The 25,955-nt window shown below is 43.3% G+C and overlaps 1 protein-coding gene across 1 annotated transcript in view; it reads right to left on the bottom strand.

The window, feature by feature from the left end:
* kcnh2b (potassium voltage-gated channel, subfamily H (eag-related), member 2b) overlaps positions 1–25,955 on the bottom strand; it is a gene marked incomplete at both ends in the record, with an annotated part of 282,521 nt that overhangs the window by 109,905 nt on the left and 146,661 nt on the right. The window contains 4 exons of the mRNA XM_083777655.1: positions 6,412–6,623; positions 8,280–8,596; positions 9,207–9,399; positions 12,571–12,732. Of these exons, the coding sequence (XP_083633781.1) occupies positions 6,412–6,623; positions 8,280–8,596; positions 9,207–9,399; positions 12,571–12,732 (884 nt within the window). The remainder of the gene's footprint in view (positions 1–6,411; positions 6,624–8,279; positions 8,597–9,206; positions 9,400–12,570; positions 12,733–25,955) is intronic.

Below are 25,955 nucleotides of genomic sequence, written 5' to 3'. Positions count from 1 at the left end.
CACGTGCACACACACACACACACACACACACACACACGTTTCAGAGTTCTGCTTTCCCAGTAAAAACCAGCTCATTAAAGAAATATAGAGAAAATACAGTATATGTAATTATGTAACGACTGCAGTATACAGTAGCACCCTATACTGTATACGTCCTATATAATCACAGTGCTGGATTTATTCAGTAGCGTTTGCCTGCTTCTGCACAACAGACCTCACCATAAACCATAACAATATGCCTGATCTGCCTTCTCTGTGGGTTGACTCCTGTCCGAGCCCCTCCTACGTCTCACCAGGTCCACTCCTGCTCTCACCAGGTCCAGCCCCTGTGCGTTGCACCAGACTCCCATCACCAGGCACTTTATTCAGGAATGGTGGATTCTCGAGCCGCAATGGTTCCGCAGGCTCCACCTTGCCCTTGGTGGTGCCGCAGGCTCCGCTTGAGGCTTGAATGGCCCTCCTAAAGGCCTCACCGTGGGTTTGTTGGGCTTCTTCCTCACGGAAGACACAGGCTGGGGCGCCAACCCATACTGCTCCTGGGTGCCGTCTACATTCCGGCTGCCACTCGTCTCTCCCCTGCTATAGAGTGTTTGCTCAGTAAATTGGGTCTCCCTATCTCTTCAGCTCTTTAGTAAACAGAAAATGCATTTTCACCACTTAGCTATTTAGGAGAGAACATTCATACAGTATAAACAAGTGCAATTGGAAGAAATTAGCAAGCAATTAGCAGACAAAATTGGAACGCTATAAAAAATTAAGCTGTTAAATGGGTAGTCTCTCCTTTTTAGCATTTGTGACATATGTGCAAATAGGAGACAGTGATGCCAACAATAAAGAATATGTGGGACCAGCCAGCTTAATTGGAGCTAAATCTGGTCAAAAAAGTCTCATTAGTATAGTGTGCCCACTCAACTCAACTCAACTCAACTTTATTTATATAGCACATTTAAAACAACCATAGCTGCCACAAAGTGCTGTACTGTACATACAGTGCCTTCGGAAAGTATTCACACCCCTTCACTTTTACCACATTTTGTTTTGTTACAGCCTCATTTCAAAATGGATTAAATTCGTTTTTTTCCTCATCAATCTACACACAATACCCCATAATGATGAAGTGAAAAAAGTTCTCAAATATTTTGTTAATTTATAAAAAATAAGAAGCTGGAAAAACACATGTACATAAGTATTCACATTCTTGACTTAGTACTAAGTTGAGGCACCTTTGGAAGCAATTACAGCCTTAAGACTTTTTGGGAATGATGCTACAAGCTTGGCACACTTGAATTTGTGGTATTTTCCCCCTTTTTCTCTGCAGATCCTCTCAAGCTCTGTCAGGTTAGACGGGGAGCGTCGCTGAACAGCTATTTTCAGGTCCTTCCAGAGATGCTCAATGGGGTTCAAGTCTGGGCTCTGGCTGGGCCACTCAAGGACTTTCACAGAGTTGTCCTAAAACCAATCCTTCATTATCTTAGCTGTGTGCTTGGGGTCGTTGTCCTGTTGGAAGGTGAATCGTTGACCAAGTCGGATGTCCTGAGCGCTCTGGAGCAGGTTTTCATCCAGGATGTCTCTGTACAATGCTCCATTCATCTTTCCCTCTATCCCAGTTCCTGCCGTTGAAAAACATCCCCACAGCATGATGCTGCCACCACCATGCTTCACCGTAGGGATGGTATTTGCCAGGTGATGAGTGGTGCCTGGTTTCCTCCACCCAAATTCAAGTGTGCCAAGCTCCCAAAAAGTCTTAAGGCTGTAATTGCTGCCAAAGGTGCCTCAACTTGGTACTAAGTCAAGAGTGTGAATACTTATGTACATGTGTTTTTCCAGTTTCTTATTTTTAATAAATTAACAAAATATTTGAGAAAACCTTTTTCACTTCATCATTATGGGGTATTGTGTGTAGATTGATGAGGAAAAAAACGAATTTAATCCATTTTGAAATGAGGCTGTAACAAAACAAAATGTGGTAAAAGTGAAGGGGTGTGAATACTTTCCGAAGGCACTGTAGGTAAAACAGTAAGTAAACACATAGACTAAAAACACAGAATACAAAGACAAACACACAAAACAAGAAAAGGTCCAATGGAGGGGGGGGAAGCAAGTTCAGGAACAGAGGTCTCATGCTGTGTTAAAAGCCAAAGAATAAAAGTGCGTTTTCAATGAGGTTTTAAAAGCATGTGCTCTGTGGCTAATTGGAACAATTAAAGTAGCTCTTTATCAAGTACCTCACTCTGTCTACACTCCTGGGACAATTCAATCTCCAGCATAGCTGTACAACATGCACACCACCATATGTCTGACTTATTGCCTTCCTGCAGTCACAAACCACTCAGGAAAAGAACCACTTATGCCAGAGTTGAAATGGTTAAACTCAAGGAATTAACTAAGGGTTTTCAGTCAACAAGCTTGAGTCGCTACAAGAAACAAGTGTTACACAAATTCACTTGAATAACTACTAAACATAATATGTTTCCACATATAATTATGTGGAATGTAAGGGAAAGGGACTATTGTTCAGCAATGCTCAGACTACAGAGGGATTTGTAGGTACATTTGAATCATCGTCAAATGGTTTAAATTAATATTAACTTTCGATTCAAAACGTTGTGAGCTTGTACTGCAAGTCTATTTTCAGTATTATTATTATAATGGTTTTTTTTAACCTTACGCCTAGTACATGTCCAGGAAAGATTATTAATCAATTATTTTATCAAACTGGGTTGCCACCATAGTCTCAACTACAGACAGAGGCCCGTCAGACTGTCTTCCTAATTCATACGATACTGTACACCATGCACTGATCCAACACAAGCTGTAAAATCACACACCTGCCAACTTCAATTTAGTGTTCCGGAGTGTAGACTCTGATAGCGCACAAAGGACCAAACGGGACCGCTTACGGGTCCATTTGGTTCCATTGTGTAGCCCACTCAAGAGTTTGAGAGAGACGTGGAAAGCTCCGACCACTTTGCTGCTGTAAGTCATTCTCCATTCATCCATTGGATCCCACTGTGGTTGAGTTGGATCTGAAATGTTGCTTGGAAGGAGAAGCTCTCTTTCTCTCTCTCTGTGTGTGTGTGTGTGTGTGTGTGTGTGTGTGTGTGTGTAGTGTGTGTGTCTGTGTGTTCATTTATCCATCTCACAATCGCGCACGCACGCCTAAAACGCTGGCATATGAGAAGTCGTGTAGATTTGAGACTACTAAACATTTACATTTCCATTTCCATTTTATACTTCAGCCACTTGTCGATGCACTCAAATATATTCACAGTGAGTGAAAACATGTGCTCTGAAACAACAGCCCTACATTAACAGTAATCACAGTAAGTGAAAACATGTGCTCTGAAACAACAGCCCTACATTAACAGTAATTGTAAGTAATTGCAAAGTGCGGGTGCGCAAGTATTCCTTTTAATTGTGGGAGAAAATACATCTGCATGTGTTCTAGTTTAGAGTTAGTCTGTATTATGTATTATGGAAGAGATGAATAATTTAGCTCCGTTTGCATTACTACATTTTATTCACTGCTCCACTGAGGGACTGGAGAGAGCTGTCAGGTTGCCTTGCCAGCTGCTGCCATCTGCAGGTCAATGAGGGTAATTTTTGTAAATTGTTGTCTCTTTGAGAATGCAGTATTGGTAATAATTATGTATTTATAAAAATCACACACGTGTGAAGTGAGGGGCGCTATTATCACCGTGCGCTATCATACATCATCTCATTCCGGGCCCGGTCAATCAGAATTTGCGTCCTCACCTTCGTCTTCAATGTTTGTGTTTACAATGTTTGTGTTTACACAAACACTCAAAGCTGGCCATTCATTGTCAATGGCATTTAATGTTGGTGTTAGGACAATGTTTGTGTTTACACACACCCTACATAAATATAAAAGAACATAGTCAAAATACATTCATGTATTTCCACAGAAGATGAAAACAATGATCAAAACAAATACCCTAGGAAACATATTTTCACAAATATATTTGAGATAGGACTACATTGTAGTGTGTGTATCCAATATCCATCCTTGTATACGTGTGTAATGTCACCATAGATAGTAATTTGGAGCCTTTGAAGTCACATAAAGCTGGTGCTGGCCCCACCATCTGTATATTCTATCTGGGTACCAGTGGTTCGCAGTCGCACACACACACAAAGAGAGAAAGGTTACGGATTTGCCAGCTGTATCTCTTACAGGACAACGCATTAGGGTTTGCATTGTATTGCATCATTGACGTTGGATTACCGTTCTGTTCTCTGTAGTCGTTCAGAGAGAGAGAGAGAGACACGTAAGCTACAGCTAGACACACTGAAATAGAAGATTATACATATTCCTCTTAACTCCCATAGCAGGGATGTGATATGTATAATAATGTACGGAGACACCAGGCTTAAGATAATCCACTTGTGTTGCCGATTTGAATATTTCCAAAAGATGAGAAACAAGCAAAAGAACAGACAGTTAACCGGTCTGGCAACCGGTCGGTCTTTAGCAAAGACCGAGCTACTGGTCTACAAAGTAGTTATCCTGCCCACTGTCTTATGGTGCAGATGCATATGGACCATACAGTAAGAGTCTTCTGGAGTCCTACCAGAGGGCCCACTCCCTGCGCAAAATCCTTCTCATCACCTGGAAAGAGAAGCCCACTAAATGGAGTTCGGGAGGTTGGACCAAGCAGAAGACAACCAAGCTCAACCCCAACCAGCCACCCGCACAACTCCACCCTGTGCCAACCACTCACCAACCTTCAATCAGGCTGGCCACTCCTCTCCTCCTATTCCACGCCTCGACCCCTAAGCCAAGGTATCTGGGACCACGACCCCCGGAAACCCTATTTAAATCACACTGCCATCCTTGGCCCGTGCTCTTGACCATCTAAGGCGCACACTACACGCTTGTGCGTGGCGATGACATTAGATGATCACGCCAGCACCCCAATGTCATTCGTGCCCCTAGCCATATGAGCCGCACACTACACAGTACACACTTGCGTGCAGTGATGACCTTAGATAACGATGTTGGCTCCTCTAATGGACGTTCCCCCCGACCATGACCGTATGTTTGGTGTATATGTTTGCGTGAACTGCAAGGTACGTTGGTGAATGTTTTCTGTGGCGCATTGTGGTCTGTCAGACATCAGACAGCATGCCTGGGGAGCAACACTCCTGTAATGTCAGAACATACAGTAGAAGACCCAAGCAGCAGTGTCACAGGTCTTCATCCCCCACACATCCCAAGACAGATACTGTATGGGACATTATGCTCTGTTCAACTGAGGCAAAGGTTTGAAATAATCGTGATATTCATTTTAAGCCCAGCCCTACACAGACACTGCAAATGTGTGACGTTGAGTGTGAATGGGGGGAATGTAATGAACGTAATTAAACAGCAAATCTTGGATAGCTGTAAAAGCAAATGGTTTAATTGAAGACAGACTGCATGGTTTTAATTGATCAATACTTTCCATTTTTTGGGTAACTTTACTGCACAACAGCCTGTAATGAAATACAAAACAACAGCTTGGAAGAGAATGAGTCAATTAAAACATGTCTAATCCACACTCGGGTCCTTCCATTGTTGAACCTACTCCACTGTGAGCGAGGTACATTGCAACAGAGCACAGCCCTCACTCATCTCAGCTCAATGAGTGTCATTCTCACTCAATTAAGATGGCAATAACGCACCAGGAAAACATGCAAGCCTCCAGTGAGCAACACTCAAAATGAATTATGCTAATCAAGTTAACTATTTGCACACACACGCACACGCACACGCACACACACACACACACACACACACACACACACACACACACACACACACACACACACACACAAATGCTTTGCCACAAACACTGGCCATCCACTAGACTGAGGTCGCATTCACACTAGGATGTTTAAAATGAACCCTACAGCGTATTGTCGGAATGCTTTGTTTGGCAGGTGTGAAGGCTCATTTGAATTTCTGGTGCGGATCAAACAACCGCTGGATCGCCAAAAAAACGGGGGTGACGCTTCGCTTCCAAGCGCACCAGAGGGTGGATCACGGGTAATCGTATCAAATGTGACGCACAAACAGAATGTGAAATTGTGCGATGAAGAAGTTGGTATTTGGCCAAGGAAGGAGAAGGCGTGGTCTAATGAAGAGATAGAAGCCCTTATCCCAATATAGGCAGACCATCATATTCATCAAATGCTGAAGGTTACACACAAAAACACTGTAGTGTACAGGATTGGGTTCTATCGCACATTTGCACAATGTGAGTGAGGAGGTTTAACTTGAGTGAGGAGGTTTAACTCCTCACTCAACAAGCAGGTGCACAAACAATTACAGTAGCACTCTCTTGCTCATGTGATACCGTCACACACACACACACACACACGCACACGCACACAGGTAGGTCCTCTTACCTGCGTGACTTTATCAGTAACATTGTGCGTCCGGTCGATGAGTTTGCAGGGGGCGATTATGTCCAACTCCCCGGGAGGCAGGGCGATGAGCGGATCCGCTTTGAAGTCCACAAAGTTGAGCGTGATCTGCGGGATCTTGGAGATGGTGCGGTACCGCATGAGGTCCGAGTCCGATGTGGAGTTAAGGATGTTGGACTTGTTGTTCATCGCACCTGTGGACACAGCGGACCAAACGGTCACGCATACAAAAAGAAACTGGCGAACACTTGGATGCACATATATATTGAAATTTTATTTATTTTAGAGGATAGCCCCTTGAGATGTATCATCTCGTTTTAGAGGGGGTCCTCGGGTAGCCTGGTTAATAAACCAGACCGAAAAAAATAATTGCCTGCCGGCGGATTACGCCCATTTCCTACACCAGAGAACTGGGGCGGCCAATCGGGACACGGTATGCAATATGGGCGGGCTTTGGTACAGTGACTTTCAATGCTTGAGACCTTTGACTGACAGTAGCTCTGACCAATTGCGTCAAAGAGAAAATGTTTCCATCCGCCCCCCCTGGAAATGAAATCCAAGCTGAGCCTCCCCAGACTAATATCCCGCGGTCCGTGCGATATTAGTTTGGTTTATTAACCAGGCAAGTCCTCGGGCACAACACAATGAATACAGTACATAGACAAAACAATACATTAAGCATGTTGACACAGAACAATACACTTTCAACATCAACAAAACATCTCATGGTGCCCTCAGAGACAGTACAGGGCGATGTTCATCCAGAATTTCTGAATGTTTTGTAATAGTTGGGACAATTGCTTTGTTATATAACTACTAGTCCTTAACCGTTGTGAGATATTTGCCCCCCCTTGTGGCCGTGAAGGGTACTACGCCCGGGTGCGTTTGTAATTGACTAATAAATTAATGAATAATCATTAATGTGTCAAATCGAAAAAGGGCTTCGTTACGCCCTCCATATTCATATGGTCAATGCCTGTGTGAAAAGTGGGACTGATTGGTGCAGGCAGTAAGGAGCTACGGCACTGTTTCTGACAGACACACACACACACACACACACACACACACACAGACACACGGACACACACTCAGACATTGTTAGAATTATAGTATGATGATGATATGGAAATGACTTAAAATGAGAAAAGTGTTGAAAACTATATACTATATACTGTAGCAGAATGGATCTGTTCAAACAGCAAAGAGATTATATGACAAGTAGAAGAACTTGCCAGTTCGACATACAGTACAGTAATCAACTGGCCTATACATGTCTAGCATTCAAAACCAGCTACATTTGCAATGCAGCTGGTACTGAGAGTGTATACTGTATATTGACTGTGTACTGGAGTGTGTATTTGTCAAGCAGTGCGGTCAAGCAGCAACAAGGTAAGGGTACTTCCACTCCATGTCACAGCCTTGAGTATCGGAAATATTGAAAATGGGCGTGGGCGGATTTAGCTGCTCGAACACGCTTTCCAAAATGTATACGACATATTTATTGTTAGGTACAGGTAGTTTTTCTTTTTCAGGTGAATTTCCAGCATTTAAAATGATCTGTTGCCCTGTCTTTAACCCATTTTGGGCGGGAACCCCTTTTGGTGTTTTAAACATTATGTTATAATTTAGCTATTGAAAAATAGCAGATCTACAAGCTCATAGAGCGCCACCGAGTGGCGCGCTACGAGCTTGTAGGTCTGCTATTTATTTTTTTATCGTGAAAATGTGACGCAAATCCTGACAGAAAACTGTCAGGATTTAGAAGACATTTTATACATTTTGAGGTCCGGCCTGAATGGGTTAACTGTGAAAGTCTATACTGTATGTACAGTATGTGTATGATACTGTACCTGTGCTGCTGCTGGACGGCCTGAAGCTAAACCGGCGGCCCTTGCGGTCCCAGTCGGGCCTCATGGCCTCGATCTCGTCGACGGACGACGCGCGGCGCATGCTGTGGACGCTGTCCCGCGAGCGGCTGCGGGTCAGGGAGCAGTTGTCGGCCGAGCCGTCGGGGTTGAGGCTGTGGCGGTGGGACACCACGCAGGGAGACGACTGGGTGCGAGGACCTCCTCCGGGGGGATGGGACGGACCTCCGGGGGGATGGGACGACCCTGAGGAGACCAGCCGGGTACTTTGGTCCTCCTGGTCTTCTGGCCAACTCTGCAGCCTAATGAACCCAATTAAAGACACGAGGAAAAGGGGATCTTTGATTCCTGTGGCTCTTATCAAAACATGTACTGTAAACTCCCCCTGACCGCATGGCTCAAGTGGATGGGGTAACTATACATACTGTACATCGACATTGGGTGCTTGGTTAAAAGAAAGAATAACATAGTTTATAAGGATAGAATCCACACACCAAACTATGGTTGAGACTTCTTCATTAATCAAAAAGACAATTTAGAGCCATAACGGATCTTTGTCAGGTCAATTAAATGCATACTGTACAATAATAATTTAAGCAGAAATATCCTAGATTTAAGCTTTAAGTGCCAGGACCGTAATCCCCTCTTGTGGACGTCTTTGCAATGGGTGCCAAAGACGACAAGACGTAATTAAAAAAAATATATATATTTTTTTTTTTATATTTCTTTTTAAAACGTCCTCTCTTTTTTATAATGGGAGAATTGGCACTCAGAGCCTAAACTGGTGACCACCAGGTGGCACTGAAGGAGTTTTAAGAATCATGAGTGTATACTGTAATGCCACATAAAGGTCTGTGCGGTAGGCAATAAAAACAGCAGCAATAACAGTAAACTTGAGTTCTACTACAGTACCTGCTTTCGCTGTATTCTGGTGGCACGGGGCTAAGGGGCAGGATGGCCCCCAGGGGCAGGGTCTCTAGGCTGGGGCCCTGACGCAGTGGCGTGGCGGTGGGGATGCGGCCCACCTCAGGGTCGTCCAGAGAGCCCTTGCTGTTGGACAGGGAGCGCAGCACGGGCAGGCGGAGCTTGAAGCCTCTGGGTCGACCTGAGGAGGAAGAGGGAGGAAGGGCTCCATTCAGGGGTAGGTACTAGTCCAACTGCTGTGCAACAATATGAGAACATAATCCATCCACCTCCGAGAGGTGTGGGACAGTTAAATGTATAATTATGCTTAGTAGAGTATTCAGGGAAAGAAAGAAACAACTAAGATGATTTTTGATTTGGCGGGAACCCCTTTTGGTGTTAGCATTATGTTATGCTTTAGCTATTGAAAAATCTACAAGCTCATCATACGAGCTTGTAGGTCTGGTATTTTTGAAAAATCGTCAGTTTCTCTGTCAGAACTACTGACATAGAAATATAGCTTTTTCAGAAAACTGTCAGGATGTACATTTTTAGAATTTGATCTCAGGTCAAAATGGGTTAAGTTTAGGTTGGATGTTTCCAATTATTCTAACAGCCAACAACCAATAGTGTAGTGAGTGAGTGTGATAAAGACATTTCCTCTTGAGCCACACATTAATTGTATTTCATTTTCTGTTTATCATAACCTCATTTCATACTCAACATTCCCACATGTCAGTCAATGGTCATTATCAAACACTGTTTGCTAACTATGCCGGCTAAAGTTAGCAATCAGTTGATCTTGACTTGTTCTACAGTTTTATATGCATATATTCATTCATTTAATTTCACAATTTGGACAGAGACAATTGGTTGGTCAAACATACTTGTATTCCTTTCAAAGTCAAACAGTTTTAAGTTATCATTACTATATGTGACCAGTGCCAGTAGTTTGATACACAAGGGGGCCATGGTCATTTTTCAGTTCTTTACATATTATGAAACTGCACACTGTAACCTTTCATATGATGCATTGCTCATTGAAATTGGGGGGGAAATGAAGAAGATATGACCATTTGAAACTTGTTGAACCAGAAATGTCAAATTGGAGAATTCCCCCTTCAAAGATATCAGCAGTGATCTGTCACTTTAGGGGGCGCTGTTTTCCCTTCATTCCTCCATTAGCCAACCAGCAGTGTTGCCATGTCTGCTTATTATAATTAGTTGGCCATGTTTCTAAAGAAAAAGAATGCATAGGCCTACTGTACCAATAAGTCTTCACAATTAGAGAATGTTGTTGTAATTGATAGTTTGCCTATTATCTCACCTTTTTTAAATAGGCTACTGCATTTATTTGCCATTTTGTACTATGAAAAAAGGGCAAAAAACAGTGGCAGAAAATTAGGCTTATGTAAATGGTCCAGATGAGTACAAATAAGATAGCTATATTAGCCTGTTATTATTATTATTTGTCTGCAGAACCCCCATCTGAAAATAATGTATGCCAGGGACAAGATTGGTTTTGTTATATGCTTGTAGATCGGCTATTTTTGCTTATTTTGGGCTTGTTTTCATATACGGGTTGCTTGTTTCTCTCGCAGAACCTGGCAACCCTGCAAAAAAATAGCCGTTAGCTACATTTAGCATTATATATTGATATCAATCGTCAATCCTGTAGCTAAAACAAGTACATTATCGCGTTATATTACATATCGATGTGATCTGCATTATTATGACCTTAATTTTCATGGCAGGTACATTCCAAAGTAACTAATAAGAACCACGTTATGGTGACATAATGTTACAATGTTTACAATACATGCTAGAGTCTTCTTCTTCTTCTCCTCTGCTATTGGAAATAAGAAGCCATGTTCCATTGTTGTGATGACCAGTGCCCCTAGCTAAAACATTCGCATGAATTAGCTTTAGGAGGACCGAAAATAAGCACACTTTTTACAAAATACGACTGTTAATACTTCTTTCTCTGCTATTTCTGTTAGCCAGTTAGTGAAAGACTAGTATTATCTTCAAAAACGATTTGCATACTTTGAAGGTAAAGCTGATTTTCTGATTAGCATTGGTTAGCATTGCTTAACTCAATGGTTTAAACATTAAACATAGTGACTTGTTTACGCAATTACAATGACTTAATGACACTTAAACGACTTTCTGATGGAATAAAAACATTCTTTAACATTCCAACTGTTTTAATGTGGCTAAAAACGAAAAACACCAAAAAAAAAGAAATAATCTATTTGGTCCTATAGTGACATAACAGAGTTGGCGACTTGTGGTTCAAATTACTGGCACTGGTCACATATTGTCAAACACACCCTACTCACACCATCCTCATTTCCTGGTCAAAGTTACACAAAAGAGTCACCACTGAATCCACTGCTCCTTTTATAGGTGGAGGATTCAAATTGGGTTGCACCATTTTACAGGGGTGCAGGTGTCTGGCAATACATACTATTTAGTATGATTGCTTTGTTAATTACTTTAGGATTGACAAGTATACTGTAAAGGTTTGGAAATGTTTTCTGTGTTACATGTTCACTAGTTGTGCAAGTGAATACTTTGGGGGAAACCTGTCTCTAGACAGATGGTTTGGGCCACTAGTCAGAGGCCTGGGTTTGAATGGAGTTAGTCAGTCCAGTGTGAGACAGGGAGAGACGAGGGGCACCATGCGGGAAGCTCTGCCCTGGTACAGTGTTAGGACTTGTAATGTCCAGACTGGGTGCTTGAATTTAAGCATATCATGTAAGTTTGTTATTTTCATTTTTTTTGGAAGTTATATTTTGTTTTTGTGAAAGAAGTATTTTTCCTGAGAAATTATTTTGAACCTTATTTTTTGGAAACCTTTGAAGAAAATAAATCTTTGGCAACGATTGAGATTTTTGGTATGTCATTTTTCTGTGCACCTACAGTAGCCCTCATCAAACGGACTCATTTACAAGAGTATTCAGGGAAAGAAAGAAACGACTAAGATGAGGGACTTAATTTTAGACCATTTTGGGGCGGGAACCCCTTTTTGTGTTAGCATTATGTTATGCTTTAGCTATTGAAAAATAGCAGACCTACAAGCTCGTAGCGCGCCACCGAGTGGCGCGCTACGAGCTTGTAGGTCTGCTATTTTTGAAAAATCGAAAAACGACCGAAATAGAAACACAGCTTTTTCAGAAAACTGTCAGGATGTATAAGACATTTTTAGAATCTGATCTCAGGTCAAAATGGGTTAAGTTTAGGTTGGATGTTTCCAATTATTCTAACAGGATTATAACCAATAGTGTAGTGAGTGATGTAGCCAACTAGCCACTGTCATTCAGTAAGTGAGTCATCTAGCTAGTTAGTTACGGAGACAGTGGGTACCTACCGGTGACTAGCCAGGTGGGCAGGCGGTGGTTGAGCTCCTGGTTGCAGCTAGGGTCAGTCAGTCGCTCGTCTGTCATGACCTCAAAGTTGAGAATGAACATAATCACAACACCATCCTCGTTCTTCACCGGGACCACGTCCACCAGACACTGGAAACTCTGACCTGGGGACAGACATGGAGGGAGAAAGGCTGTCAAAGGATTGTCTAAACTCTGACCTGGGGACAGACATGGAGGGAGAAAGGCTGTCAAAGGATTGTCTAAACTCTGACCTGGGGACAGACATGGAGGGAGAAAGGCTGTCAAAGGATTGTCTAAACTCTGACCTGGGAACAGACATGGAGGGAGAAAGGCTGTCAAAGGATTGTCTAAACTCTGACCTGGGGACAGACATGGAGGGAGAAAGGCTGTCAAAGGAGTGTCTTATGTTATGTTACAGTAGTACGGTTATGTCACTATGAATTAAGAATTTGACAAGAAGTGCTTGTTCACACAGGCCGGTGCTAAATATAAGTGCCTGCTGCACAACTTTGATAACCACAGGCAGGCACATGTAGAAACTCATGCATGCACATTATCTCTCTTTTTAAAATGCTTACAATATCAGTGCTTAATGTAATCAGTTCTCTCTTCCGCTCGCACACACACGAGAGGCATGCTACTCACACTAATCTGCCATAACAGTGTTTAAACAGCTAAGTAAGCATGAAATTAGACTGCATATGATTTGATTTTCACACCGCCTGCAGGCGTTAATATATGACCTGAATGGCATTTCAACCATCAACAGCAACTCTCTCACTCACACACACACACACACACACACACACACACACACACACACACACACACACACACACACACACACACACACACACACACACACACACACACACACACACACACACACACACACACACACACACACACACACACACACACACACACACACACACACACACACACTTAGAGACATTAGGTTAGGAGGATTAAGCTCATGTGTGCTGCAGCTTGACATGTGTAAATGTATGTGCTGTTAGTTTTGATTGATTGATTTCAAACATTTATACACAGAAGTGGCCTAGTAGGCACAAAAAGAAAGACACAGACACGCGCTAGACTAGACACCATACCGTACACCCCCCCCCCCCTCCCCACACACACACACACACAGCCACTAATGACCTTGACACTAGGGTCAGAACAGACCCTCCAAATGGCCTAATGTCATGCTCCATTATATCCATAATTCTCTCATGGACTCCCTTCGTGGACCATGTAAAAACCCTGACGGTAGTCCCAGAGATGAGCCATATTTGAACTAGAGAATGGTGAACGCATATCGTAGGCCTATGCATTGTACGTGTGTCGTGTAAACCGGTGGCTGCGCGCACACACAGGTGCCCCCTCCTTTCCTCTTTTCTTCTCCCCCCCCCCCCCCCATATACAAATGTATATGTTGACATGAACAAAGACCCCACATGGGAGGGGAAGAAAATGTAAAAAAAAAAAAACCCCAATAAAGATTAAAAAAATAAAATAATCTCTCTCTCTCTCTCATTGTAAAATGTCTTTGTTCAGAATTCAAACATATAAAGAAGAATCATATTCCAGCAAATTCACACAGCAGCGAGGTATATCTTCCTGTTGATTTGTCCATTTTATTGGAAAACCCGGACTGGATCCGTGGATCCGGATCCAGATCTTCAAATAGTAAAATCAACAGGATTCTAACATTTCTATGAAAAAATAAAACCACATGAGTTTTGGTGATGCTCTATATTGTCTGAATCAACTTTGTTTGTGTTTGTTTACATACTAAAAGAGTGACTTTGAGAGCTGTTTTAGCTACAATGTAAGTCAATGAGGAGCATATTTTGAATCATCAATTTCTAATCACTGGAGCAGTAATTCTTTATTTCTTGTCCACATTTGGAGTTGCATCATGGCAAAGTAACTACACAACCCAAACCTCAAAAAAAGTGGTCTTACCCTTTAACAAGTTTAATATGGCTGTTTTTAATAGCTGCATCTGTGTTACTTACATCACGCTAAGGTCATGCAGCCCGCCCTGTGTGTTTACCCTGCTGCTGTTTTTAACCTGAAACGGAAAACACTAGCACGACAAAATGACAAAATCACCATACACGTTTTTTTCATTCTCCTTTAAGTTGGTAATAATATCACTCGTATATAGTTTCCCCCAGTTCTTTCCATTTCTCTTACCTGGTCAGTGAAGGACAATGAGTGACCGGCACAGTGAATGGTGAACAGTAGAGCAGGGCTGTGCGCCGTGGACGAGCTATAGTACAGTATGTTGTACAGTCGCTACAGTGTGCCTATTGCCCGCCTGCCGCCTCTCTATCACCCCTTCCTGCCAATCACCTCCCATCAACACTGGAGAGTGGCTACAAATCTGATTGGAGAACAACGTAATCCCAACACAAGGGAGATTGTTTTTTATAATAGGGAAAAATCAAGGATTACAACCATCTGGCCCTGTGCGCGCGCGTGCATGCATGCGTAAGTTTGTATGTCAATGCGTCATGCACACATACATAAATGGCCTCAGACCTACTATACTCATTCACAAGGTTGTCCCATCATGTTCATTATGTGTCTGTCATCAGCAGCTGTTGCACTATGCCATTATTATTATTATTATTATTATGTTACAGTATAAGCACGCATGTAACATTTGCTTCAGACACAAAACAATTCATACGGTACAAAACGCACAAAACGCAGAAATGTTCCATTTAACTTCACACCTCATGTTTCATCCATTCCACTTATGAGTAGGATTTTCAGTTACGGTTTGTATAAACACAGTAACACACCATTAAAAATGACCTCCAGTCAGGGGCGGCCTTAAGGATCGGGAGGCCCCGTTCATGACGTCATAATTTTAATAATTAATAATTATTAAAAAAACAAAAAAACATGTTTTTTCATTTTTTTTGTCAGTGTGTATTATCGGACTTCAAAGCATGAACAGCATACACAGCCAAGTAGAAAATACACAAAAGCAGCTTGCTTGATACATTTTTTTGAACTGGAAGGCAGCATAGGCTATATATACTATAGGCGTTCGCAACTGTCAGCGCTGCTAGTGCAGTGAGTGCGCACACTGGGAAGTGGGAACAATTACAACCAAACAACACACTATACTACTACTGCTATTTCTTAAAAAAAAATAAAAAAATTGAAACGATTGAAGGCCACTGCCTCCAGTTAGCACTGCATTGTGCACACACTTTGTGTGACGCATGTGACCTGGATTTGGCCTAGTCAGATCCATAAGGGATTAAGCCTATACATTTCAAGTACAGCACAACCTATTTTGTTTGGGATCAACACTAGCGGCTCTGCGTTCAGCTATACCCACTGCACTGCTTTTCAATTTCACATGAACAGAGCTGGAGGTCCAACAGGGCAACAGTTAATCTAGCTGGTCAAATGTCCCCCATGCATTCCAATGGCACATGTAGCATCTGATAATCTGATGTGGTATTAAAGATTTTTAAAGCTTGGGGATCCATGGGGAGATTAATCAAAAGTACCACATCACACCTCCCCCTGGCCAGCAGCCTGATGGAGGAGAAAGGAACCGGTCGGAATAACGTGTTCCTTCCACGCGCTATACGTCCGGCCGGGGAAACTCTCCCCTATGAGGTGAAAAGAAGCAGCTTGGACTATGGACTCAGATAATTGACACTAGGTGAAAAAATGGGTTGCAAAATCGTGGGGGAAAAAAAAAAAAGAAAAAGAAAAAAAAAAAAAAGTACTACATCAAAACCACATCCAAAATACTTTAAAGTCCATCGAAGACAATTGAAATGACTAGTTCTAGAAGAGACTACTAGCCTGCTACTAGTTCTCTCTAGCCAACTTTATTTCCCTGTGCGTTTTTTTCAGTTTTTGAGGGGCCCCTACTATATAGGTTTAATGTTTGTTTTTAGTTAAATGTTTGTTTTACTAACCCCCCCACACTGGGAAGGTACTGGGGAGCCACTGGGCAGTGGGCAGACACTGGGGAGGCACTGGGCAGACACTGGGGAGGCACTGGGTAGACACTGGGCAGACAGTGACTACCTGTGAGTGGGGAGTGTTGGCTGTTGAATGAATATCAACATCCTAATACATCCGAATAATGGGGGGTCAAATTATGACAGGCAATCCCTGCTGTCAAAATATGACCCCCCATGTAACCACTTTTGATATAAAAAACCACACAGAAATGAGAATTAGCCAATTTTTTTGGCATCCATTGTTAGGTCTGGGGGGTGGGGTAACTACCTGTCAGTGGGGAGTGTTGGCTGGGAGGAGGAGTAGGACTACATTTTCGGTGGTGAGCTGATCACCGCGACCACCGCTGACCACCGCGAAATAACGTTAAGCGGTGGTGAGTAAAAACAGAGAGAAGGGCTGGAGCGGTGGCGGTGGTTTGGTAGTTCGGTGGACACCTAACCACCGAAAATCCAGACTATGTATGAGCCTTAAGGCCCTATACGTCCTCTCTGGGGGGGTAACCACTTTTGATATAAAAACCACACAGAAATTAGAATTTGACAATTTTTTTGGCATCCATCGTTAGATATGTACTTTACAAACTTGCCATGCATCTCTTTCACCGATTCCCCAGCATCAGTGACTTATGCAAATAAGTGCATACAGTGGCAGGAAAGGAATAAAAGAAGGAACATGGACACACAGAAAGGAGAGGGTGAAAAAACCGGATGCACTTCACTCAATAGGAAACTATTTTGGTGTGTCTCTCCATGGTAACGGATCGGCGCTGGGGCATCCCGCTGATCCCATAGTTGTACTTAGACTGACTGTCAGTTCTTCTTTATGCCTGATGAGGGTCTGAACGACCCAAATGTTGCTAAATAAATCTAATTCTGTAAGTGAAGACAATGTGCGGGTCTGCAGGATCCTTTTGTCTCTACTTCGTGTGTCGCATAGCCTTGTATCAGCCGATTCATACTCCTATTTTAGAGCCGAATAAAAGTCGGTTTGACTCTGTAGAGCCTACAATGTGACGTCATTTGAGGTTCGGGGGGGGGGCGGGTACCGTCCTAAAGTCGGCTCTTCGGTGCTACTGAAAATTTCTGACGAGCCGAAATCATTTCCGCACTACAGCGCCGAAACAGCGGTAAAATAGGAGTATGAATCAGCCCTAAGGGTGTGGAGACAGAGAATGTGGGGGTAGGATGAGGATTAGTGAACATCTTTACCACAAGTTAGCAGGTGGATAAGAGGATTTGACTACAGCCTTGCAGGTAACCCTGCGTGGCAGATTATGCAACCGGCTGTAAAATGATTGATTTCAGCAGCAGGCATTCTCTGTGGGAAAAAAATGATCTTTTGTGCACTTTGGCATTTGCAAAAAAAGACAATTACAAGAGAGGCCTGCCTCGACCCTCCTCTGAATTAAAATTAAAAACCTGTCCTCTTCCTCTGTGCATCCGGTAACATGTTGGATTAGAAACTATAGGTTTGTAATCTCTGGTATGGAACAAGTGGATTAAAGGAAAACAGATTAGTATAGTGCTTGATCAAGCCACATCTTATGGGGAAGAGGTTAAAGATAAGTAGGTGCATGGGTGGGTGGGTTGGTGAATGCCTGGGTGTGTGTGTGAGAGAGAGAGAGAGAGAGAGAGAGAGAGAGAGAGAGAGAGAGAGAGAGAGTATGGGGAGGGGACTCCCTCTACATTATTGACCCATCAGCCCCTCCCAGTGGACAACATTAGTACCTACATGCCTATTGGCACCTTCAGTGAGCAGTGTCGCTTCAATATACAAGCCACGGTCTCCTGGCTTCTAAGTTTAAAAGGGTCATGTGACAAAATCACAAAATATGAATTCATACTCAAAACTCTCCATGTGATGAAGACAAATTGATCAACATTCCATTTTGTGTAGATTTGTCATGATTACCATGTTTTAAGATAGCCTGGCATGGCCAGACTAATATCACTGAGGGGTGGAGGTTCCTTTTTCTTTTTACACTGGCAGATTTGTCTGGTTTCCTAACTGTTCTGTCTAAAAGCTACATTGCATTTTCGTGCCACCCTTGAGACAGCAGCTGGAGGTAGTATATGGAGGAGTAATTTGTCTTCTCAATGGATGTCGTAAAATGAACTGCCTCCATATGGAAGTAGAAAAGCACAGCTGTAAAATGAGTTCTTCAATGTTTAGATTGCCTCAGCAGTTTTGGAACTAAACATTATAGTGTCAAATAAGAACAAGCTGCTACAGAGAAGAACACCTTGAATGGTGATTTACACTTTAAAGGAGAATTCCATACTAAAAGGCTTTCTTACCTTTCTTTGTAGTTGTTACGTCCCCATCAAAGAGGTCCAGGTGTTATTTTGTGCAAAAGCTCCTTATTGGCTATTTCCCCTACCATAAGCCCTAAATGAATTGCATTGAATTGAATGGGATGTATGGGGTGTTATGCTAATTCACTTATTTCCATCGAAATAAGTAGTAAAGTGTGCCGCTTGGGTTATTATTTACATTATGAAGAGAGGATATATACAAAAATATATATAATTTTGAGCGATGGAAATAAGCGAATTAGCACAACACCCCATACATCCAATTCAACTCAATGCAATTCATTTAGGGCTTATGGTAGGGGAAATAGCCAATAAGGAGCTTTTGCACAAAATAACACCTGGACCTCTTTGATGCTGACGTAACAACTACAAAGAAAGGTAAGAAAGCCTTTTAGTATGGAATTCTCCTTTAAATACAGTACTGTACATGATTGAAAACAATGGATTTCTTTGCTCAACACTGAAAAGAGGCATCAACAGACCACTAGATGGCAGAGCATGACAGCTCTTCCCTTTCGTGGCTCCTTGCAGACAATGTGCAAAGCGGCAGGAAGCAATCAGTCTGGTACTCAGTGGCCCATTCTTCCCACAGGCAGCAGAACCACTAAATGTGGCCTCCAGAGCCAGCGCTGAACGTGATTAATCTAGATGTGCCCTGCTGCCCGACCCGCTCACACTGCAGAGGCATTGTTCTGGGAGGTAGGGGGGCAGAATGGAGAAAGATAGGTGTGTGTGTGTGTGTGTGTGTGTGTGTGTGTGTGTGTGTGTATGCGCGCGTGCACACTGTAAGTAAATAAGATCGCTACTGTATGAGGAGTCTTGACCCATCAGTCCCTCCCACCAGAATGCATGCACCAGCTGTCCTGCAATAAGTGGCATTCCACCATTGCTCAACGCTGAAACACACACACACACACACACACACACACACACACACACACGTGATTGACCTATGCACCTTACAGCGGGGCTGCTTCTTGGTGTGAAACTGTGGAAGGACAAAAACGCCGCCAGACAACCATTCATCAGATTTCCTTCCCTCCCAGTAATTGAGACAAATAACGGACTGCAGCAGCCAGGTGGGTACGCTGCAAACTGCTGGCTAAAGTGGACGTATTTATTTTGTGTGTGCATGGACACTTTGTATAAAGCGTGTACTGTTTGCGCACGTGCATGTTTGTACGCACACGCGTGCGTGTCTGTCTGGGACACTTGGATAACCAAGTTGTTAGGGCGTATACTGTATACTGTACCACATACTGTATAGGCTCTACTGCCTGGCATGAGTCCCCGGTTAGCAATTACGGCAGTACAGATTCCAGGTGAGTGTTGCATGCATGAAATTGGCTATGCCAAGAAGTTAAGAACAGCTACTGAAAGTCTACTTGGAAGTACAGGAAGTTGATGCTGTACAGCTACAGATCTGTTTATATTCATGAAAACCGTGTCGGTATTAATAAAAATAAAAAAGACAGTATACATGAGGTAAATTCTGCCCTATAGACACTAACTACCATAGTTCCTCACCAGGCTTTTCTCCTCCTGAGATGAGGAAAGACTGGGAACAAGTATTTAATCAGGCATTACTGCAAAAATTAGTAATAGGTTATTGGAAAATCATTAGCCATGCTGTGTTCACATAATTTATCCTTATATAAACGGCGTCTCACAGTAAGATAACAATACATTAGGTCTTTCAAAGAAAATGCTAGTGTGTGAAGTAACCGAATGCTACTGGCAATCACGCACACGCGCACACACACGTTGTTGTCCACTTCAATTCAGTCAAACGCTACCGTCAAGCCTCCTTGTCAGCCTCAGTGTCTCATACTGTCTCTTACTGATAGGATGGACAGGTGGAAGGACAGAGTGACAGTGGGAGAACAAGGGCGAAACAGAGGCACTTATGATTATGAAAGGCTATGGACGGACGGAGGTCAACGGCAAAGTGACCTTCTCAATACTTGAGACTTGACACCTCTCACACAGGGAGTAGAGAGGTGATGTACGTACATGCTCTTCTTACGAAGGTATTTGTAGTTGAGGAGGGAATAGAGGGTATGCACTATGCACATGCACAAAGTGAGTAGCAAATCAAGTGGCAAAGTGAGTTGCAAAGTGAGTTTAACATCGTTTAATGCAATTAATAGGACATTTCTGTTTGGGTGTATGGGCTGTCAAGGCCAGAAAGTAGTTTTATGACAATCAGTAGGCATTCCCACATAACTTCCGGGTATGACGATGATGTCACGTGCATACCCTCTATACTTTTTTCTGTTGTTTTGCAACAGACTTCTTCAAATCCCACGAGGGTTTTCTATAGGGTTCAAAACAAGAAACTGGGACAGCCACTGTGAATCTTCCAGGACTTCCTCTCCACATATGCGACCGATATGCACACATGGGTATATATATATAGTACTGTACATGCCCACATATAAAAATTCTACTGTACTTGTGGGGAGATGAGATGTGGCCCTCATAAATGTTGTAAGACAGGCACACTCGCCCACACAGGCGCATAAGAACAGTGCTCTACGGGGCTGCAGCCACCCACAGCCATGTCTCCGACACAGTGCAAGTCAGGCAGGCTCTGATAATAATAATAATAATAATAATAAAACTTTATTTGTATAGCACCTTTCATGACATGAAATGCAGCTCAAAGTGCTTTACAGAACAATGGAGAATAAAAAAGAAAAGCAAGACAACGACATTAAAAAACAAGCAGTAATGCAATACAGTGAGGACATGAATAACAAAAAAATAAAAGATCAATTAAAAGCAATGTTGTAGAAGTGGGTCTTGAGCTGTGCTTTAAAAATGTCTACAGAGGCTGCCTGACGAAGGTACAGTGGGAGCTTGTTCCATGCTGATGGCCCGTAGAAGCAAAAAGCTGCTTCCCCGTATTTTTTAGTTGCCATTTTTAGGCAAAGCGAGCAGGCCAGCAGTGGAAGACCTTAGAGGGCGGCTTGGGACATATTTAGGCAGGCAGTCATGTAGGTAGGAAGGTGCGAGACCATTGAGAGCTTTATACACAAGTAAAATAATTTTAAAATCAATCCTGAGTTGACTCAGTGTGTGGAGGATCGATAACCAAGCTATCTAAATGCTTCCATCAATGACACACACACACACACACCAGTGGGCCAGGGCTCCAATCCGCCCAAAACCTCTCATGTTGCGCGCGCGCGCACGCACGCACGCACACGCACACGCACGCACACACACACACACACACACACACACCCACACACACACACACACACACACACACGCACACACGCACACACGCACACACGCACACACCACATCAGGATCGTCTCCCAGAACAAGAGCTGGTCGTGCATTTGAATGAAGGTCAGAAGACACTGAAAAAGGTCCACAGCACGGAGGTAAATAAATCAGACAGAAACCAACTCCTGTTCAATTAAGTTTAAGTAACCCTTCGTTCAGGGTGGAAAGACGGCAAAAGTTAAAAGGTGGGATAGGGGTCAGCGTTTCTTGATTGCTTGCTACGCTCCACCTCTCATTTTCACATGTTGCTACAGTTGACTGAGTTTTGGAAATGAGACTGAATCAATTGCAATTGCAATTTTGCTTAGGTTTTGGCATGCCATTACCTTGATGAATGCCACGTTCAGTGCAATGACCAAACATCTATTGTGCAAGTCAAATGCTTTGGGTTTCACCTCGAAGGAATTTCACAACTCGATACCTCATCTCATCCAGTTTAAATATACTGCAAGGCCGCTCATGCCACGTTCAGTGCAATGACCAAACATCTATTGTGCATTATGTGCAAGTCAAATGCTTTGGGTTTCACCTCGAAGGAATTTCACAACTCGATACCTCATCTCATCCAGTTTAAATATACTGCAAGGCCGCTCATGTCATACTCCTAGACACTCTGCACGATCTGGCTGGCACCCTATACACGATAATACAGTTTAATTTATACCCAAGGCCACCTAAATCTGTTCGTATTTTGTGCACCTTCCCCGTCATAATAATTTGTCTTCTTTCTAAATTGCCCATAAAGCCTAATTTATGCTCCATAGTGCGTCGGTGCTTGAACTAATATTCTTCCTCAAATTTCCAATTCTTTCTAAACTGGTAAACTTGGTCCGTTTAACTTAGTTAAGTCTTCGCTGTCAAAATACGCTACTTCTGGACGTCTGCATTCTTCACACAGAGTCTGGCTTGACATTTTGCTGATGTCAGGTTAATTAGAGGCCCATTCGGTCGCTGCGCAGCAAATTAAATTTCCTATATTGGCGTCGGGTCACCCCCTCTGCATGCCAATCACCACTGCATGAATACACCTGTGATTGCATGATGCTTACAACCTACGCAGTACACCCCCGGGACCCACAGCCCTCCCTTTGTGGCATTTCTTTTATCATGAACATTAGTGAGGACGAATTACATGTAGGTAGATTGAAAGGTGGTGAAGTGGTCTGTCTGTTAAGTTGCTGTTCTCCGGGGAATCTCCGGGGAATTGTCCTTATAATCGGTCTTTGAGAGAAACAGTTTAGAGACTGACTTGTGAGTCTATCACAAACTTAACTCAAGGTTGTAGGAGAAATATGGACAAGGTGAGTTGGACAGATGATACAGCCGACTGATGGGAGGTGATAATTCATGACAGAATACAGTTGAGTGTACAATGTCTGCCTGGGACCTAGCGCACGCACACGCACACGCGCACACACACACACACACGCTCAAAAAACACTTGCACGCATGCTCACTCGCAGTGTGACTATCATCGGATGTGTACCAAAAAAGGTAAGGGAAAAGGAAAGGACACAGTAGATGAGAAGCACTTTTGGCAGAACGGATATCCTAGATAGACAGGAGTGAGAAGGATAGCAGAGAGAGAGAGAGAGAGAGACAGACAGACAGACAGACAGACAGACAGACAGACAGACAGACAGACAGACAGACAGACAGACAGACAGACAGACAGACAGACAGACAGACAGACAGACAGACAGACAGAGAGACAGAGAGAGAGAGAGAGAGAGAGAGAGGCTTCATTTCCTGTCCGGTGTAGCTGTGATTTAGGATGATGATTCCTGTTCTGTCCTCGTTCTCTTTCGGTCTGCCGGACATTCCAGCGGTTTGACTGTTTACAGATGGCCAGGAATGAACACTTAACCCTGAGTTACGTGGACCAAACTGGACCAAACTCCCTGAAACAAACAGTGGTCGTCATCTGCATGGGGTCCCATACCAGGCCCGGCATTCACGTTTAACCTCAGATTCAGTTATTTTATGCATCTCATTTTCTCCACCTGACAATTTTGGGGGGAATTTTTTCTTTTATCCCACAATGTTTGTAACCCATTTTTTCACCCAGTGCCAATTATCTAATGTAATCCTGGGCTACACTTCCTCTGCCAACCTGGGGGGGGGGAAGGGGGCAGCGGACTGACCTCATGCTTCCTTCTATGCATGAGGAGTCCAAGCTCCTTCTTTTCACCTGACAGTGCGTGGAAGAAATACGTTATTCCGACCAGTTCCTTTCCCCTCCATCAGGCGCCCCGGCTGGCCAGGGGGAGGTAATTTTGGGGGGATTGGCGCTGCACTGCGGCGACATGGGCATAAGGGCTACGCTTATGCGGGCCCTTTGTCTAAGACAAATGTCTTCCTCGGGAGACAAACAATAAAGAACCTTGAGAACCATTAATCCGATTTCAGAGAGCCACGGTCAGGTCCCACAGTGCCATTTGGAGACAGCCTTTTTGAATACAGAGAACTCTGTGGTCTCCTTGTTGTTTTGCATGGTCCCACTCAGCCACAGCCACACGCAGGCTGGCTCAACAATAACACACTGACCTGAGGGATTTGCATACACGCCCAGCTCCTGTTTCACGCTCACTGTACAAACATCATACAGTAGGTATTCTGACTGGACGCGCTACATGCAGTCGAGGGAGAAAACATGATCATGTCGTTAGACCAAGTCTGTGCCTGTGTGTGTGTGTGTGTGTGTGTGTGTGTGTGTGTGTGTGTGTGTGTGTGTGTGTGTGTGTGTGTGTGTGTGCATGACGCAAGTGTGTTACTAACCAGGAAAATGTAAAGAAAAGCAGTGGGCTATTCATTTAGTTGGGTCTTAGGGCCACGTATAGAAGCAATAACAGTACAGTATAACAGTATATATATATACAATAACAGTATATACTGTAGGATAAAAGCCACTACTGGAGTGTTTAGGTATGATGAACACACTAACACAACACAGTAGAGATAAAGGGGACTGGTGCAGATATGGTGCATTAACATTGCAACAGATATTCTACAGGTTCTTACTAGCTTAATTATGATCCTTGATGACTATTTCTATGTATTTGGTGTATAACCATGTGACTGTAAATCGCTCTGGACTAAGAGCATCTGAATTGTAAATTATCCTGGGCAATATACTGTATGGTTCTCCAATATGATGCTTTCGATCAAAGATTATGCATTAAGGTAACCTGCAGCTACTTGGGCATGGGATAATGTTTTTGGTCCCGTGAGTCCACCCGTCTGTTGCTGGACCGATCGGCACGGAACTTTGCACTCCCAGTAGGCTAAGGAAGGCCTTAAGTCGGCCAATGGCGGCACTATAACAGGTAGACTTTTGCAAAACACACATTTGTGGGAGGACCCTTTTTCTTTAAAAAAAACATAGTTATTTAATTATGAAACAGATCTCCCTCTCACTACCAGTCCCTGTTGCTTCATCTTTAACCTTCAGCCCACGAAATGCTAGCACATAAATATTACATGGAGATGCTGAATTATGTAACTAAGCGAGAAGCAAGCAAGCATGGCAAATATCAAGCCATCCGACGCACTAACAGTTCGACAGGCATTAGTCCGACACCCTATACCCAAAACCCAACTCTAGAAACCTAACCTCACATCCTGGAAGCCACGGGTTAGTTTCAACTGCATGCATGTCGTGAGCGTCGGTGTTGTCTGACTGTTAGTATGTCTAACCAACGTATGTTAACCCCGCCATCCATAACATCAGCAATTAATTCCAA

The sequence above is a fragment of the Protomyctophum parallelum genome (genome assembly GCF_964188405.1).
Source record: "Protomyctophum parallelum genome assembly, chromosome: 12".
Taxonomy (NCBI): Eukaryota; Metazoa; Chordata; class Actinopteri; order Myctophiformes; family Myctophidae; genus Protomyctophum; species Protomyctophum parallelum.
The sequence above is the reverse complement of the archived record's forward strand: the minus strand, read 5'-3'. Positions and strand labels throughout refer to the sequence as shown.